The 18,434-nt window shown below is 43.5% G+C and overlaps 1 protein-coding gene across 3 annotated transcripts in view; it reads right to left on the bottom strand.

Moving 5' to 3' along the window:
- Positions 1-7,633: 7,633 nt before the first annotated feature.
- The window catches only part of PLEKHA2 (pleckstrin homology domain containing A2), a 98,006-nt gene continuing 87,205 nt past the window's right edge, over positions 7,634-18,434 (bottom strand). For all 3 annotated transcript variants that reach the window (XM_087938860.1, XM_087938858.1, XM_087938859.1), the window contains exons 11-12: positions 14,356-14,433; positions 7,634-10,792 (exon numbers count right to left, since the gene is read on the bottom strand). In XM_087938860.1, coding sequence (XP_087794986.1) covers positions 10,433-10,792; positions 14,356-14,433 — 438 coding nt within the window. In that variant the 3' untranslated portion in view covers positions 7,634-10,432. The remainder of the gene's footprint in view (positions 10,793-14,355; positions 14,434-18,434) is intronic.

The raw sequence follows: 18,434 nt of genomic DNA, 5'->3' as shown, positions 1-18,434 counted from the left end.
ACAGAATAGAATAGAATAGAATAGAATAGAATAGAATAGAATAGAATAGAATAGAACGGAATAGGAATAGGAATAGAATAGATAGCATATTGGAATGAAGAACAGAATAGAATAGAATAGAATAGAATAGAATAGAATAGAACGGAATAGGAATAGGAATAGAATAGATAGAATATTGGAATGAAGAACAGAATAGAATAGAATAGAATAGAATAGAATAGAATAGAATAGGAATAGGAATAGAATAGATAGCATATTGGAATGAAGAACAGAATAGAATAGAATAGAATAGAATAGAATAGAATAGAATAGAATAGAATAGAATAGAACGGAATAGGAATAGGAATAGAATAGATAGCATATTGGAATGAAGAACAGAATAGAATAGAATAGAATAGAATAGAATAGAATAGAATAGAATAGAATAGAGGAATAGGAATGGAATAGAGATAGATAGAATAGAATAGAATAGAATAGAATAGAATAGAATAGAATAGAATAGAATGAAGGAATAGAATAGAATAGAATAGTAGCATATTGGAATGAAGAACAGAATAGAGAATAGAATAATAGAATAGAATAGAATAGAATAGAATGGAATAGGATAGATAGGAATAGAATAGATAGCATATTGGAATGAAGAACAGAATGAATAGAATAGAATAGAATAGAATAGAATGAATAGAAAGAAAGCGGAATAGGAATAGAATAGAATAGATAGAATATTGGAATGAAGAACGAATAGAATAGAATAGAATAGAATAGAATAGAATAGAATAGAATAGAATAGAATAGAACAGAATAGAATAGGATGAATAGAATAGATAATATTGGATGAAGAACAGATTAGAATAGAATAGAATAGAGAGAATGAATAATAGAAGAAAGGAATAGAAAGATAATATTGAATGAGCAGAATAGAATAGAATAGAATAGAATAGAATAGAATAGAATAGAATAGAATAGAATAGAGAATGAATAGGAATAGAATAGATAGAATATTGGAATGAAGAATAGAATAGAATAGAATAGAATAGAATAGAATAGAATAGAATATAGAATGAATGAAGAACAGAATAGAATAGAATGAATAGAAGAATAGAATAGAATAGAATAGAATAGAGACGGAATAGGAATAGGAATAGAATAGATAGCATATTGGAATGAAAGAACAGAATAGAATAGAATAGAATAGAATAGAATAGAATAGAACGGAATAGGAATAGGAATAGGAATAGGAATAGAATAGATAGAATATTGGAATGAAGAACAGAATAGAATAGAATAGAATAGAATAGAATAGAATAGAATAGAATAGAACGGAATAGGAATAGGAATAGAATAGATAGCATATTGGAATGAAGAACAGAATAGAATAGAATAGAATAGAATAGAATAGAATAGAATAGAATAGAATAGAATAGAACGGAATAGGAATAGGAATAGAATAGATAGAATATTGGAATGAAGAACACAACAGAACAGAATAGAATAAAGAATGAAAGAACAGAATAGAATATTGGAATGAAGAATTAGAATAGAAAAGAAATAGAGTAGAGTAGAGTAGAGCAGAGCAGAATAGAATAGAATAGAATAGAGTAGAGTAGAGTAGAATAGAATAGAATAGAATAGAATAGAATAGAATAGAACCGAACCTGGAAGGGACCTTGGAGGTCTTCTAGTCCAGCCCCCTTGCTCAAGCAGGAAAACAAGAAAAGGGGGGGGAGGAAGGGAAGAAGATGCAAAACAAAATCTTATTTTTAAAGATAGTCTTCTCTTGACACTTAAAAAAAAATCACAGTTCTTATGTGGGGTCTCATTTCCACCCCCACCCCAGTTAAGATAAAATGGCCATGTTAAATTTTATACCTTGAAATTCTTGGTGTTTTTCAATCGAAGGGACAAGGGGTTTCATCCACGGTGTTTCAGCGCATAGGTCAAAAAAATATCGAGATAAAACAAGTATTTACTACCCACTTTAGCCACCCATTTGGGACACATCTTGGGGTGGCAGGCATTAATAATAATAATAATAATAATAATAATAATAATAATAACAATAACAATAATAAAACTATACAGTACCGTAATTCAGTACATTTACAATATAGTACTTTGGTGCTATGGTTAAGGCATCAGGCTAGGAGCTGGGAGACTGGGAGTTCTAGTGTTAAGTGAGATAAAAAGCTCGCTGGGTGACCTTTGGCCCCTTGGTCTCCATCAGCTCTAGGAAACAGCAGGGGCTTGACCAGCCAGTGACCGGGACTCAGTCCTGATCTGAAGGAACACCCCACTCCAAAACAACGACTCAGCTCAACGAGCAAAATTCTCCTTACTCGAAGACCAAGCACAGAGGAGCACTGGCGAACGTCAGGATGGAACCAGGGCTGTGGCATTAGACCAGGACTTTAGCATAGAATAGCTAGGATAACAGAGTTGGAAGGGACCTTGGAGGTCTTCTAGACCAACCCCCTGCCTAGGCAGGAAACCCTACACCACTTCAGACAAATGGTTATCCAACATCTTTTCAAAAACTTCCAGTGTTGGAGCATTCGCAATTTTTGGAGGCAAGTTGTTCCACTGAGTAATTGTTCTCACTGTCAAGAATTTTTTTTTTCTTAGTTCTGGGTTGTTTCTCTCCTTGATTAGTTTCCACCCATTGCTTCTTGTCCTGCCCTCAGGCACTCTGGAGAATAGTTTGACCCCTTCCTCTCTGTGGCAGCCCCTGAGATATTGGAACACTGCTATCATGTCTCCCCTAGTCCTTTTTCCCCCATTAAACTAGGTGTACCTAGTTCCTGCAACCATTCTTCCTATGTTTTATATGTTCTGAATTGTTCCCAAGCCCCTGGTCCTCTCCTCCCACTTTTCAAGGAGCTTTTGCAGATCTTTCTAAGAGCCTTTGCTAGGTTTGGAGAAGAAAAACTTAATCCATCCTAGTGGGATCAAGAAGGACCTTCTCGGTGGTGGCTCCCTTCCTGTGGAATGCCATCCCTGCGGAAATAAGATTGGTCCCCACTTCGATATTCTTTCAAAAAGCCCTCAAGATACAGTTTTGCCAGCAGGTCTGGAAACCTGCTGGTTTGATTTTTGGTTTGATTTTTGACACAAGAGGTTGTGTGTGGATTTGTATGTGTGTGTGTGTGTGTGCGTGTGTGTGTGTGTATTTATTGTTTATTTTTAATAGAGGGTTTTATTTCTAGAAGTCAGCCAGAGTCACTGTGAGTTAGGCAGCCATATAAATTTTCTTAATATAAAAAAGCACCTCTGTCCATAGCAGTCTACCTGTAAATGGAATGAAAAGGCCTTCAGCCAAGCTTCATTGCTGATTAAATGAATATGCCTGTGTATATTTTTTTTGCAGTAACAGTAGATTGCTACTGCATTCTAGATTTTTTCCCCATTAACTTCCCTATTAATATTTTACATGCAAAATGTATGCAAAAAGGGATGTCGTATTTATTTTTATTAATCTCTTCTCACATTCTTTTTCCTCACCTCACCCTAAACCTTCAGAAGTTGTGGGAGCTTCATCCCTGGAAGCTTTCAAGAAGTGACTGGACTGCCATCTGTCAGAAATGGTGTAGGGTCTCCTGCTTGGGCAGGAGGGTTGGATTTGATGACTTACAAGGTCCCTTCCAACTTTCTTATTCTTTGCCAGATGCCTCTAATTTTGAAATGGCCTTAGAATAGACTTTCAGTACAGGATTATCATCATTGTATTTAAATATTCACCTGGCTATTAACCTTTCTTTAATAAGCAACAAATCATGAATTTAATATGACCATCACACATTTGCTACAGCCTACGTTTGATGGGCTCAGAGCAGGAAATAAATATTTAAAATAAAACCAATCTTGGCCAAGGATTGCATGCTCCTTTGCTAGCAAATGGAAAAAAAAATACAGGCACAACATGTTTATGGAAATAAAAATTTTATCCTTCAAATAAACAACTTCTCCTATATGGTTCCCAAAAGTTTATATGCCATTTTGTTGTTGCCTTGCTGGGAGGTATAAATTCATTTGCATAGTTAAATTTAAAAAGAGGCACTTTAAATTGCTCAAATGGCCGGGAAGAAATATGTACTGAAATATTAAAAAAAATATTAAGGGGAAAACCCTCCACACATTTATTAACAAAAAACTCCAATGGCTGAAGCAGAAGAATTTCATTCAAGGAATAAAATAACTGTTTCTGCAGGACTAGAATTAAAACTGAGAATTATTAGCAGAGCAGTTCCTAAGAACTGTGAAAAACACCTCCATTGCTTTTTGTGTGTGATGTTTGAAGTGGGGAAAAAAAAACCCAAGAAAACGAGCTTAGAATTTTTTTTTCCTCACTGCTTGACCAAGTCTGTATTTCTCAATCTAAACAACTTTTAAGACAGATGGACTTCAACTCCCAGAATTCCCTAACCAACTGAAGTCAAAATGGCGGGTCATTAATTCAGTGGTTTGTGGCCATCTTGACTTTTTCGGCCCTCCCATGAATACCCCTAACTGTATATAGAATTCTGGATAGCTGGATGTGGCTTTTATTATTAAATGCCCCATCTTGTTCTTAGCCCTTGGGAATGGGATTTTACAGATTAAGTTGGAGTTGGAAGGGACTTTGTACAGTAGGTCATCTAGTCCAACCCCCCCTGTCCAAGCAGGGGGCCCTACACCATTTCTGACAAATGGAAGTCCAATCTCTTCTTAAAAGTCTCAAGTGATGAAGCTCCCACAACTTCTGAGGGCAACTTCTGTTCCTTTGGTTGGTTGTTCTCACTGGCAGAAAGTTTCTCCTTATTTCCAAGTTGAATCTCTCCTTGTTCAGTTTCCATCCATTATTCCTTGTCTGGCCTATGAGTCCTTTGGAAAATAGCTTGACCCCTTCCTCCTCTCTGTGGCAGCCCCTCAAATATTGGAAGATGCTATCCTGTCTCCCCTGGTCCTTCTTCTTTTTATTCAATTCTCATCTTTTTTCCATAAAACTTTCTAACTTCTTTTCCACAGAGATAGTCTTTCATACAAACCCATTTTTTTCAACAGAAGTGCAAAAAGTTAGGATGCGAAGTCCCACAGTTAAGTCTAATTTGGAGTGACAGCCCAGGTGTCCATGTAGGTTTTAAACCCCTTTCTTGGGGCAGCCTGAGAGAGAGGTAGATCCTGGACCATCGATGGTGATGAAAACTCTGCACAGATAGTCCTCGACTTCAAACATTCATTTCGTGACCATTCAAAGTTCCAACAACACTGAAGTGGCTTATGACCAGTCCTACAACCATTGCACCATCCTCGGGGATATGTGATCAAAATTTGGACACACAAGAGCCTCGGTGGCGCAGTGGTGAGATTATAGTACTGCAGGCTACTTCTGCTGACTGCCAGCTACCAGCACGTTGGCAGTTCAAATCTCACCAGGCTCAAGGTGGACTCCTCAGCCTTCCATCCTTCCGGGGTGGGTAAAACAAGGACTCAGATTGTCGGGAGGCAAGAGGCTGACTCTGTAAACCACTTAGAGAGGGCTGGAAAGCACTGTGAAGCGGTATATAAGTCTAAGTGCTATTGCTTTTGCTCTCTTTCTCGTTTGTCTGTCTGTCTGTGTTGTGGTTCGCCGGTAGCCTGTGCAGACAGCAGCAAAATCAGACAGTAGGGAAGAACAGGAACCAGTCTGGGAGTCTGGAGACGACTTGGACGAGGGTCCTGCATCCGATGCAGGGATGGGGCCAGGACCATCTGGGAGTTGGGTGCTGACTCCGGAGCCTCCAGAGTCTGGCAGCAGTGAGGCAGAAGAACAAGGGGATCCTTTTCCTAGTGCGTGTGTGTCCAGAGCAAGAGCAGCTAAGATAAAAGGGGCAACTTGGGAGTAAGGCTTGGAGGTGTTTGCCCCTCCCCTAAGGTATTAAGGAAGTGCAAAGGTAGAGAAACCTTTGCAAGAAGCAACGTTCGCTCTGTTCAGATTAAACCTTGAAGCTTCAAGGTTTAATCTGAACAGAGCGAACAATGTTGCTTCCTGCAAAGGTTTCTCTACCTTTGCACTTTCTTAATACTTTTTGTACTTTGGCTGGTTTTTTTTTTTTATAGTTCATTTGGCACTCTAGTTGTTGGCAGCAATTCAAGGGAGAGAGAGGTGGGTCTTTATCTCAAGGGATTGTTTGGGACTCATTACAGGCTGGGAATGAACATAATTCCCAGTGTTGAAATAAAATAAGAGTTGCTTTAACTAAACGTGTGCTTAATTACGGTCTCGGGAAGCCTTGGTTAGAACAGTCTGTCTATCTGTCTCAGGTTGACTCAGCCTTCCATCCTTCTGAGGTTGGTAAAATGAGGACCCCGATTGTTGGATGCCATAGGCTGACTCAGTAAACTGCTTAGAGGGGGCTAGAAAGTGGTATATAAGTGCTACAGTGCTATAGAGCTGTTGCTATTGCATGGCAACCAGAATGTATTTCCAATGGTTGCAGTGTCCCGTGTGTGTGTGTGTGTGTGTGTGTGTGTGTCATGTGATCACCACTTGTCACCTTCCCAGAAGGCTTCGGACAAGCAAAATCAATGGGAGAATCTGGATTTGCTTAGTGACCATGTGGTTTACTTAACAACCACGCTGATTTGCTTAGGGCAAAAAAGGCTGCAAAATCGGACACAGCTCCCGTTAACACCCACCTTGCTTAACAACACAAATCCTCGTCCCAATTCCGGGACGCAAGATGACCACTTGCAGTATAAGAGAGTGATAAATGCGATACAAGTAGTCCTCGTCTTACAGTTCATGTAGTGACTGTTTGAAGTTAGAACAGTACGGAAAAAAAGTGGCCGATGCCCATTTTTCACACTTACACCCATTGCCGTATCCCCCTTGGTCATGAGCAGAATCAACAGGAAAGACAGAGTCCCTTAACAGCCTTGTGACTAACTTAACAACTGCAAGAATTCACTTAACAACCGTGGTAAGAAAGGTCATAAAAGGGGGCAAAACTCACTGAATGTTGTGGGCAGCAGGTGTGGACGGGTGAGGAGAGCCAGGACTCAGATGAGGGGCCAGGACCATTAGGGAGTGGACTGCTGCCTCAGAGATTGTGGGGGCTGGCAGCAGTGATGAGGAGGTTTCTGAGGAGCCTGTGCCAATTGCACATACGCACAGGGCTGCTCACAGGAAAGAGCAACTGCAGCAGCATGGGTGACTCGGGAGTAAGGCTGCAAGGTAATATGCCCCTCCTTCAAGAAGATAAAAGCCAGCTATGAATCAGACGTTCTTTGCAGGAAGCAAAGACATTTTGAAACTCGAGCCTCGTGGACATTGCAGTATCTTAATTTAGTATTTGAAGACTCTTGTGTTGTGAAATATTTCTTATCTGTTATTCTTGACAGTCTTGCACAGTTTCGGCGAGGTTTGTGCTTATCAAAATTAATTAGTTTTCAGCAGCTTTTTAACCGGGGATTCATAAGAATCATTAAAAGGTTTCTGTTCCCTTCGCTTCACATGTTTGTTTTATTGGGTCAGAACACTTAACAACTGCCTCTATTAGCAACAGAAATTTGTGGTGGTTGTAAGTTGAGGACTACCTGCACCAAGACACAGTATTTAATTTTATATGAAATCCAACATGAGAAGAAAAAAAAGAAAGAAAGAAAGAAAGAGACAGCATGAAATTCTGGTCATAATTTTATGTATATAATAACAGCTAAAAAAATTATCCAAAGCAAAGAAATGGATGAAAGCTGTAATTGTGGGTCTGCTGATTGGGGAATTAAACCCCATTTAACTCTGCAGTAATAAGCACGCCTTCCAGAGGGTGTCAAAAAACTCCAGGTGGCCCACAACTTAATGCTTTATTATCTCACTTTCTTTCTTCCTCACCTCTGTGTTACCAATGTTAAAACCAAAGAACAGCATGGTCTCTTAAATGATTTTAGCAGTTTACTTCCAAGTTTTAAATAGCGGCCTTCAACGTAAGGCTCTTGACTGGGTTTTGCCCGTTGCAAGAATTCAATCCAAAAGGAAAAAAAGAAAGAAAAATGCAAAGGATTCAATTTCCTTAAATTACAACGGTTGCAACTGAAGTTTCTTTTTTTTTTTCTTTTCCTTTTGAGGAGGTAAGAATAATGCAGGTTATTTCAGCCACTATTCTTCCCTTGCAATACCCACGATCATTAGGGGTTCGAATTCACCTACAGCCTTGCATCTCAAGCAAGTATTGTTTTGCTGAATGCTTGGCAGGAATTGGAAGCAAGAGCAAAATACCCATCCGGCTCAATAGGAGAGATCATACTGCATCTTTTTTTAAAAACAAAACAAAACAAAACTCTTATTCCTGAATTAGCTGAAGTACAAAAAGATGCACACCTGAGAATCTTTGTATCACAGATATTCACACGTTCTGCGAGAGAGTAGTCTTTGCACAATTGAACACAGGACTGAACCGTACAACCTATGGCTCAAAACAGGAGCACAGTTCCTTCTTATCTGCTATTGGAAGACAACATAAGCCTTGTGCATTTTCAGTTGCAAATCTGTACCGCCACTGATGGGCTCGTAAGGTCTCCTGAAGTTGTTTTCCTTAAGAAGAACGCTGCCAAGCTTGAGTAAGATGGAATCTCACTAGTGCCAGGAAATAGATCTACTTTGGAGAGCTTTCCTCCTGGTCTCCTACTCACCATTCAGAACTTCCTGTACCCTCTACCTGCTTACTAAGTACAGACTAGGAACTCATTCATCGTAACCTTCCCCAAATGAAAGCATGGTAGCCATGGCTTGTCCGGTCCCACTTTGGGGAAGACTTGAGAAGAAAGCAAGAAGCTGGACTTTGTTTTGGAAGGGTAGTTCTTCGGTTCTGTTCTCCTCCTGGGTGGGACAGCCAGGTGTTCCCGACTCCCACATTTTCTGAATTAAATTTCTTCAGCCTTCCAACTCGGCTGTCCTTGGAAATGCCAAAGGAGGAGGAAGCAGTCTTGCAAAGGCTAAATGAGGCCTACACCTTCCTCCTCTTTGCAAGGTATTCATCTCCACGACCATCACAATAGATCGAAGTGTTAGGGGATGATATCGCTTGCTTGCACCCCTCCCAGGTCCCCAGGATCCAAAGAATACCAGGAAAGACCCCAGCTTGAAATCTTCTTGAATCCTGGGCAGTCATTAAAAGAATTACTCGGTTCTAGGTGTCAATATCTGCCCAGCATATGACAGCCTCATTGCTCAAAGTATCATTTGATATTCACTATGGAAATAACCTTTTGGTACCTCTATTATTATTTTTTCCCCCAAAGTCTCACAGACCCCAGAGAAGAACTGAAAAAGATGCCATTTCAGTGAGGATGTTCTTGCTCTGTTTCTTTTCTCTAATTTCTTGAAAATCCCTTTCCTCGGTATCGATTTTATTGCCGTTGAATTTTCTTAGAATTTGTTGGGCGATGTTTTTCACCCAACCATGTTGCTTTTTGATAGCTAAGCTACCTGCTACAAACAATTATATTATGAAGAGCTCAAAATCTTGGCTAGGTTGTAACTCAGGTAAGTACCAGAGCCTTGTGTTCTCATATGAAACTATCATCTATAAGGGAAAGGAAAGAAGGAGGGGAGGAAGGAAGGAGGGGGAGGAAGGAAAGGAAAGAAGGAAAGGAAAGGAAAGAAGTTAGGAAGGGAAGGGAAGGGAAGGGAAAGAAAGGAGGAAGGAAAGGGAAGGGAAAGAAGGAAAGGAGAAAGGAATGGAAGGAAAGAAAAGGAAAAGAGAAAGGAAAGGACAAAGGAAGGGAAGGGAAAGAAGGAAAGAAAAGCGAAGGAAAGAAGGAAAGGAAATAAAATGAAAGAAGAAAGTAAAGGAGAAAGGAACCGAAGGAAAGAAGAAAGGAAAGAAGGGAAGGGAAAGAAGGAAAGGAAAGGAGAAAGGAAGGGAAGGATTCCAACTCTCTTCTTAGCCTAAGCTTTGGATATTAAACAAGGTGAACTGCCTTCAATTCATCCACTGATCAAGCAAAACCACACTGTTGTTGCTATCAGAACAGAAAGGGTAGATATACTACATTGCTGTCTGTTCCAGGTAACTCTGGTCAAGCCTTTTTTGCACAGGCAAACAGACAGGAACATGACGTGCTTATCAAGGCCTTCAAATGAATGATGTGGGAATCCCTTCCCTTCCAAGACAGGAAGCAGTGATGGCGGAATGAACCGCGTCCAATGGTGAATGGGGTCAGCTCCTTTGTATGGTTCTGCATCCTCAACAGACTTAAACAGGACCATCGTGGACACTCTGGCACCCTCTGAATTATGCTGGACCTCGAGAAGACTCCAGCAGAGCATGCAACCCACACGGTAGGTGTCGATTCCTTCTTCGCTTGAACTCTGTTGCAGTATCTGTTCCACCTCTGCTTTTGGAGCAAGTGCAAGCTAGCAATTGTTCACCCAGAACATCCTGGTCCTGGGAACGCCCGTTTCCACCTCGCTGCTCCATCACACGTCTGAGGTTCTGATGTTTTCATCCTCCAAGTCAATCAGAAAGCGGTGTTCTTTGAAGTTCTGGGGTTCCGACCTGTGTCGGAGGCGCCTGACCTGGGTCTCTCCAGCACCTCGCTCAGCAGGCAAAGGGGCAAACCCAGAGTCTTCGGCCAGTTCCTTGGATGCCAGCTGCTGCTTCTCCTCCAGCTGTGGCACGGGCATCCAGGGCAGCCAGCAAGAAGTGGAGGGACCTTTGTGTCCAACCTTGGACTCGTCTCCTCGCTGCTTGAGCCACGCTATGGATGCTGTGGTGGAGCCGGACAAGGTGGGGCTTCCTCGTTTATCCATCGACACTGATCTCACCAAAGGCATTTCCTGCAAGGCAAAACCAGAAGATCAGCGGTAGCAGGGGTGGGATGCAAATGCTTTTACTACCGGTTCTGTGGGCATGGCTAGGTGGGAGTGGCTATGTGACTGGGTGGGCGTGGCTTCTTCTTTTTTTGGCAGCACCTCCCCGCTCCCGCTCCATTTTTTTTGCCTCCTGGGAAGCCATTTTTGCTCCCAAGAGGCTTCCCTGAGGGCCAGGAGGCAAAAAACAAAGGGGGGGGGACAGCAGCTCCCCCCCCAGTGTGCTCCTTTTGCCTCATGGGCCTCAGAGAAGCCTCCTGGATGAAGCAGTAAGACAGTAAGGGGGACCCCAGAACAGTTCATCACCAGAACAGCCGATCGTCGGGAGGGGAAAAAAAAAAAAGCAATAGCGGTTTGGCTGAACTGGTAGCTGTTTTTTTACTACCAGTTCAGCTGAATGGTAGCATTTTTTTACTACCGGTTCAGCCGAATGGTAGCATTTTTTTACTACTGGTTCAGCCGAATGGTAGCATTTTTTTACTACTGGTTCAGCCGAATGGTAGCATTTTTTACTACCGGTTCAGCCGAATGGTAGCATTTTTTACTACTGGTTCAGCGAATGGTAGCATTTTTTACTACCGGTTCAGCCGAATGGTAGCATTTTTTACTACCGGTTCAGCCGAATGGTAGCATTTTTACTACCGGTTCAGCGAATGGTAGCATTTTTACTACCGGTTCAGCCGAATGGTAGCATTTTTTACTACCGTTTCAGCCGAATGGTAGCATTTTTTACTACCGGTTCAGCCGAATGGTAGCATTTTTTTACTACCGTTTCAGCCGAATGGTAGCATTGTTTTACTACCGGTTCAGCGAATGGTAGCATTTTTTACTACCGGTTCGCCCGAACCGGGCTGAACCAGTAGAATACCAAGTGGTAGCTAGGAATCAATGCAGGCAGTCCTTGGGTTCTGTCCGTAAGTTTAGCGACCTTTCAAAATTACTACAATGCTAAAATATTGAACTTAGGAACCACTCTTCAAAATTGCAGCTGTCGAAATGGCCCTTATAATATTTATTGGCCGTCTTTCTCCACTACTGGTCTTACCTCCATCACTGGCTCTCCAGCTTCTGTGGAGCCCACAGGCCTGCCCAGCTTCAGCAGTCTCAGCCCATACCAAGTCACGATGATCTAGCCCAGGGGTGTCAAACTCAATTTCACGGAGGACCATATCAGGGCTGTGGTTGACCTCGGGGGGCTGGTTGGGTGCGGCCAATTGGGTAGGTGTAGCCAGCTGGATTCCACTCACTGGGTGTGCCTGACTGGGTGGGGGTGGCCACCTTGATGCCTCTCCCAAAACTGCTGGCATATTTCCTCTTCACACTGGGTAGATCGGGCCGAAGTGATGCAGGCCGGCCCCTTATATTTTCCAGGACGGCCTCTGTGGACCGGATCCAACCATATAATGGGCCGGAGCCAGCCGCAGGCCTTGTGTTTGACACCCCTGATCTAGCCTATTCTGTCTTGCTGGTCCAGTCCATTCTGCACCTAGCACATTCCACACCCTCCTGACCTGCAGGTGCACAGCACAACCCACCACTTCAGTTTTTAAAGAGCCACCACCCACAGGTGAGTCCCCCCACTGGGGCTCACTGCTGTTTTGAGGGCAGCTCTCTGGTCTTCATGCCACAGAGACAAGGCAGGAGTGAGTGATATGAGACAGAGTGGCACAGTGGTTAGAGTGCAGTACTGCAAGCTACTTCTGCTGACTGCCGGCTGGCTCATCAGGCTCAAGGTTGACTCAGCCTTTTGTCCTTCCGAGGTGGGTCAAATGAGGACCCAGATTGTTGGGGGCAAGAGGCTGACTCTGCAAAACTGCTTAGAGAGGGCTGTGAAACACTGTGAAGTGGTATATAAGTCTAAGTGTTATTGCTATTGCCCTTCCTTCCTTCCTTCCTTCCTTCCTTCCTTCCTTCCTTCCTTCCTTCCTTCCTTCCTTCACAGTGGTTAGAATGCAGCATTGCAGGCTGACTCTGCCCACTGCCAGCAGTTCAATCCTGACTGGCTTAAGATTGACTCAGCCTTCCATCCTTCCGAGGTGGGTAAAATGGGGACCCAGATTATTGGGGGCAAGAGGCCGACTCTGTAAACCGCTTAGAGAGGGCTGGAAAGCACTGTAAAGTGGTATATAATGTAAATGCTATTGCAATGACCAAGCAGCCCTGAGACATGTGCTCCCTCCTGTGGTCTCAGAGCATGCTACATGCTTTGCTTGGGCCAGGTGGTTATGGACCTGCCTCTGCATGACAGGAGAAGTGTGAGATCTTTGCCTAACCACCAATATGTTGGGGTTGCCATGACCAAACTTTATGATAAGCTCTCATTTCCATGATGGTTGCAAACGAAGGGTGTGCACAGCATTGACATCAAGTCGTACTACGCATCGCTGAGCACAAAATTCGGCTTCCTGAGAATCTCACCTTTCTTTGTTATCCAGTGAGGATAATGGCAGATGTTGAGTAACTAGAATAGGGTGCTTGAAATGCTAGCTGGGTTTTAAAAAGACAAGGCAGGACGAAGAAACCTGAGACCTTCCCTCAACTTGGCTCATTCTATTTATTTATTTAAGCAAACGTATATGACCACCCACTCACTCTTGGTGACTCTGGGCAGTTTAGAAGGATAGAGCCCCAATACAAAAAAACCAATAATCCTCCATCCCCTGGCGACAACAATCAAACGAGACATTTGATGGGCTTCATATCACTCTGGGGTACCCAAGACTATTGGCAGAACTAGGTCTTCAGGGCCTTCTGAAAGAATGCGAAGGTGGAGGCTCACCTTATCTCTGCAGGGATGATATTCCACAGAGAGAGGGCCACCAAAGAGAAGGCCCTTCCTCTCACTAGATCAGAGGTCTCCAAGCTTGGCAACTTTAAGACTTGTGGACTTCAACTCCCAGAATTCTGGAAGTTGAAGTCCACAAGTCTTAAAGTTGCCAAGCTTGGAGACCTCTGCACTAGATGGACCTTCTTAGGAGAGGGAATCCGTAGCATTCCCTGCCTCTCCACTCTGGTGAGGTATGTAGATATGACTGGGAGATAATGAGTTGATGTCCTACAACTCCTTCATTCTTCACCATGGGGCTGAAACTGCTGAGAATTACACTTTAATCATTTGCTAAGATACTTCACCCATGCTATAGTATCCTTGGCTTGAAATAGGCAAATCTCAACATTTTGGGCATCGGAAAGAGAAAGAGAATTTAAAAGATCTCTAGAGCTTGGGTTGTTTGAGAAGTTACCTAACTCTCAAGTTTGGCCAAACTTTCTCTTGATCATGGCCCAAAGCTGCAAATAGCTTAATGGCTGATGCCTCTAATTTTCCCTGGTTCAATTTGTGATCTTGTTATTTGCGGTATGTGTTTATTTATTCAGATGGCTGGAGAAAACTCTTCTGGAAAAGAGCTCTTTTTCAAATGTTTGCTTGAAATTATGAAAACAGATGACCTCCACTTCAAACAAACAAAACAAACAAAAAAAAAAAAGAAGTGAAAGATGCCATAGTCGAAGTGGAAAGAATTTTGACCTACTCGGGGACAGCTCTTTAATGCCTGCACCGCGCCCGTAATCTCTTTGATCCAGCTTTTCATGTCTTCAGGGCTGTAGGCCTACCAGAAAAGACAAAGGGGAAAGACACCATCCAGTGCACTGTGAAGTTAAATTCGTGGACATTTTCTGATGAATTATTTTCCTTTTTTAAATCCAAAAAAAATCTGCTTCACATTCATTTACACTTGGACCCATTAGGTTCTGCGCGCATGTCAGAAGCACAGAGGCGCTTCTGGGTTGAAAGGATTAGTTGGTGACATCGCCTTTGCCTAGCGGGGTGGGGGAACGCCAGTTGGGGACTCTTTCCATTTCCCCAGCAGGAGTTGGAGTGAAGGACGGGAGCTCAACCCCACCCAAGGGCAGCACTCGGGTTTCAAACATAGGTTTGCTAAACTCCATCCCAATAGCCTAACTGTGCTCCTGACCCATTAGGTCTTCAACGTTGACCATTCTAAGACCTAACAATTCCACAGTTCAGATTTAACTTTTTTTGTATACTCCTCTTCAAATGTGGCATCTCTTAAGGCAGGGGTTGCCAACCTTTTGGACCTCAGTGACCACCAAACTCATAATTTTAAATCCCGCGGATCAGAGACCCTGGGAAAATCCCCCAAAAAGTCTGCAGGAAAATTCCCCACCCCGTTTTCCTACCAATCAATCATTCTTTATTTGGGATTGCAGGATACTGTCTCCAGCTCCGTTCTCGGGGGGGGGGGGAGAGAGAGACAGAGAGAGAGAGACTTTTGGCTTCATGCAAGGAAAGCAGAAGAAGTCTTTCTTTCTCTCCCCTAAACTCCACCAGAAATGAGTCTTGCCGGCGCAGCCTCTTGGAGCAGGATGCCAAAGACTCATTTCTGGCAGAGTTTGGGGGAGAGAAAAAAAGACTTCTGCTGTTTTCCTCGCGTACAGCGAAAAGCAGAAGAAAGAAGTGGAAAGAAGCAGTCCGGTGGCCAGGCCAGGCGCATGGGGTGAGTGGAGCAAGTTCTCCCCCTCTGCCCTTCGCTCCTCCCCTCCCCCCCTCCCCACCATGTTGTTCACAATGCAAGTGACGCAAACCTTGTGTTCCCGCGCAGCCTGGATTAATTGCTTTGGGTGGGGGAGTGCTTTGGGGGTGACATTTCTCTGTGAACCACCAAAATTTTCTCATGGATCACCAGTGGTCCCTGGCCCACTGGTTGGCGATCACTGTCTTAAGGAACCTAAAAGGTGGGTAGAAGTGCAGAAAGGCCCTTTCTAAACTGTCTCCTCAATTGTCAATGCTCTAAATAAATTCTGCCAGTATGAAAAAATCCACCAGAGGGCAGATATGAGATTTGGAACTAATTGTGATGCATGTCTATAAATTCCACTTAGCAAAAAATGCAGATCTTGCTAGATTCTGATAAATACCATTTTTTTTAAAAAAAGTAGAAGTGGTTAATCTAACAGACTACAAACGAAAGATCTCATTCTGCCCTCTGGATGAACTCTGTTTTGATTAATATCTGGAATGCTATATCCTGAAGTATTAAAAAGCCCTCAAAATATATCTTTTGCTAGTCCTTTATGAAGCTAAGAGATCTGGTTGTAATTGCTTGATGCTAATATTAATGGCTGTGCTAACAATTAGGAAATGTCTTGTTTTGATTACTTCACTGTTTTCTTTTGATAGGGGCTGATATTGTGAAGATTGAATGCTGGAGTGTTCTATATTGTATTGATTTACAGTACTGCCTTTAGCTGCAAGCACACACTAAATTAAAATTAACAGGACCACTACAACACTAGGAATATAAATACCATGAGAGGTCAATAGAAAACCCCATGGGTGACTCATAGCGTTTAAATTGATTGCTTTAATACCCAGAAAATAAATAAATATATCCAAACTAGACTGGAAAAGACAAAAAAAAATCAAAAGCAAAATAAAAACAAAAAAGAAGAAGAAAACAGCAGGATTGCAACTAAAATATTCAGGGAAGGAACTGTTTTTACTGTTCTGATTCTTCCTACCCCAGCTGTTTTTCTCCAGATGTGTAGGAACTCTCTTTGACTCCATTGGCTGAGAATTCTATACTCTGGTTAAAGATTTGGGCAACTACTGCAATCGTCAGCGGAGACAAGATTTAAGCCAGACCAGGAACTTTCTTACCCTGGAAGCAACAACTGACTGGTTGGACTACAGTCAGCTGTCTCCCGAGACCTTCCATGGACAGTGGAGAGCCTACCATCTTCATCTTCATTTTCTGGTTTTTTCAGAAGGTTTCATGGATATTTTAAGGCAGGAAAAGAGGGTATGTTGCTTGCTTAGCTAATTTTGGGGACCCTGGAAAAGGGAACGGAGAACCACACAGGAGTGGGATTCTGCCGGTTTGGACCGGTTCGAGTGAACCGGATGTTAAATTTACATCGGGGTTGCCGCACCGGTAATTGAAGTGACTGGCAGGCTCCTCCCACCCCACGCCCTCCCCTCCCAGGAGTCTCATGCAGCCCATTTTGGATGTAGGTAAGCGCAGGGTCCGCGTGGAGGCTCTGAGAGGGCGAAAAACGGGCCGAACTGGAAGTTCCAGAAGTCTGGAAATGGGCCTGTTTCCAGCTTCCGGAGCCCATTTTCCCCCTCCCAGAGGCCAGAGGGAAGCTGACTAAGGCGACTGAATTCAGAAGTCCAGAAATGGGCCTGTTCCAGCCTCCGGAGCCATTTTCCCCTCCCAGAGGCCAGAGGAAGCCTCCGGATTCTGGGGCAGGCAAAAAAACAGGCTGAACTAGAAATTCCAGAAGTCCAGAAATGGGCCCATTTCCGGCTTCCAGTGGGCCTCCAGAGCCTGGGGAGGCCATTTTCGCCTCCCAGAGGCCTGAGGGAAGCCTCCGGATTCTGGGGCAGGCAAAAAAACAGGCTGAACTGGAAGTTCCAGAAGTTCAGAAATGGGCCCATTTCCGGCTTCCAGTGGGCCTCCAGAGCCTGGGGGAGGCCATTTTCGCCCTCCCAGAGGCCTGAGGAAACCCTCCGGATTCTGGGGCAGGCAAAAAACAGGCTGAACTGGAAGTTCCAGAAGTCCAGAAATGGCCCCATTTCCGGCTTCCAGTGGGCCTCCAGAGCATGGGGAGGCCATTTTCGCCCTCCCAGAGGCCCGAGGAAAGCCTCCGGAAGACTCTGGGGAAGGCAAAAAACAGCCGAACCAGAAATTCCAGTAGGCCACACCCACCCAGCAACCAGGCAGCGAACTGGTTGCTGGGATTTTTGAATCCCACTCCTGGAACCATAGGACCACATGCAAGGCTGAGGCCTGCCCATCCCTCTCTTAAAAAGATGTGCACCGTCAGGTGAGCCTGGCAAACTGGAGTAAGATCCTTTGGTGCTCATCTAAGGGAAACCTATGTCCAGGGAGCAGGTCAGGTGGAGTCTCCATTATCTCATACTTTTGTCAGGTGCAAGCAAACCAGAAGAGCTTTGAGAATGGGTCAGAGGGGTTTTCTTTATTGTTGATCACCAGGTTACAAGAATCTCTTTAAATTGTACAAACTCTCCAGTCTTAGGAAGGCGAGATAGAACCTAAAGGTTGGTCCTCAGACGTTTCTTCCCGCAAAGAGACTCTGAGCTGAAATGTCTTTTAACTCCCCCTCTCAGGGCTTCCTCTCCTTCAGTTGGTGGCTCCACCATATACTTTAATCCAGGGGTCTACAAATTTGGCAAGTTTATGTGATGACCCAAAGGGGCACGGCACAAAGGCAACACAGTCACATAAGAAGAGTCCCTTTAGTGCCTCCAACTTTGCCCCCAATGTCCAGGTTACCTTCAGCTGGAGAAAAAACTCCCCCAAGAACAGCCTTTAAGTGGAGGAAATTCAGTCCGAAAACAAAGTACATACAAACCGTAACTAGAAATCCAAACAAACCACTCTGCAGTAATTAACAGGGCAGGAGAAGGAATTGCAGACTTGAAAGCATAGCAAAACAGACACAGTTGGGAAGACGCTAGCAACACAGATAAGCCTCAACGATACCAGATAATTCACAATTTGCTCCCAACAAGTTGTTGCGCACAGCTTCCCTTTTAAAACACTGTGTTCCCAGTTGCAGCTAA

The sequence above is a fragment of the Pseudonaja textilis genome, chromosome 9 (assembly GCF_049901715.1).
Source record: "Pseudonaja textilis isolate UNSWEBS1 chromosome 9, rPseTex1.2, whole genome shotgun sequence".
Lineage (NCBI taxonomy): Eukaryota > Metazoa > Chordata > Lepidosauria > Squamata > Elapidae > Pseudonaja > Pseudonaja textilis.
This window is presented reverse-complemented; position numbering and strand designations above follow the sequence as displayed.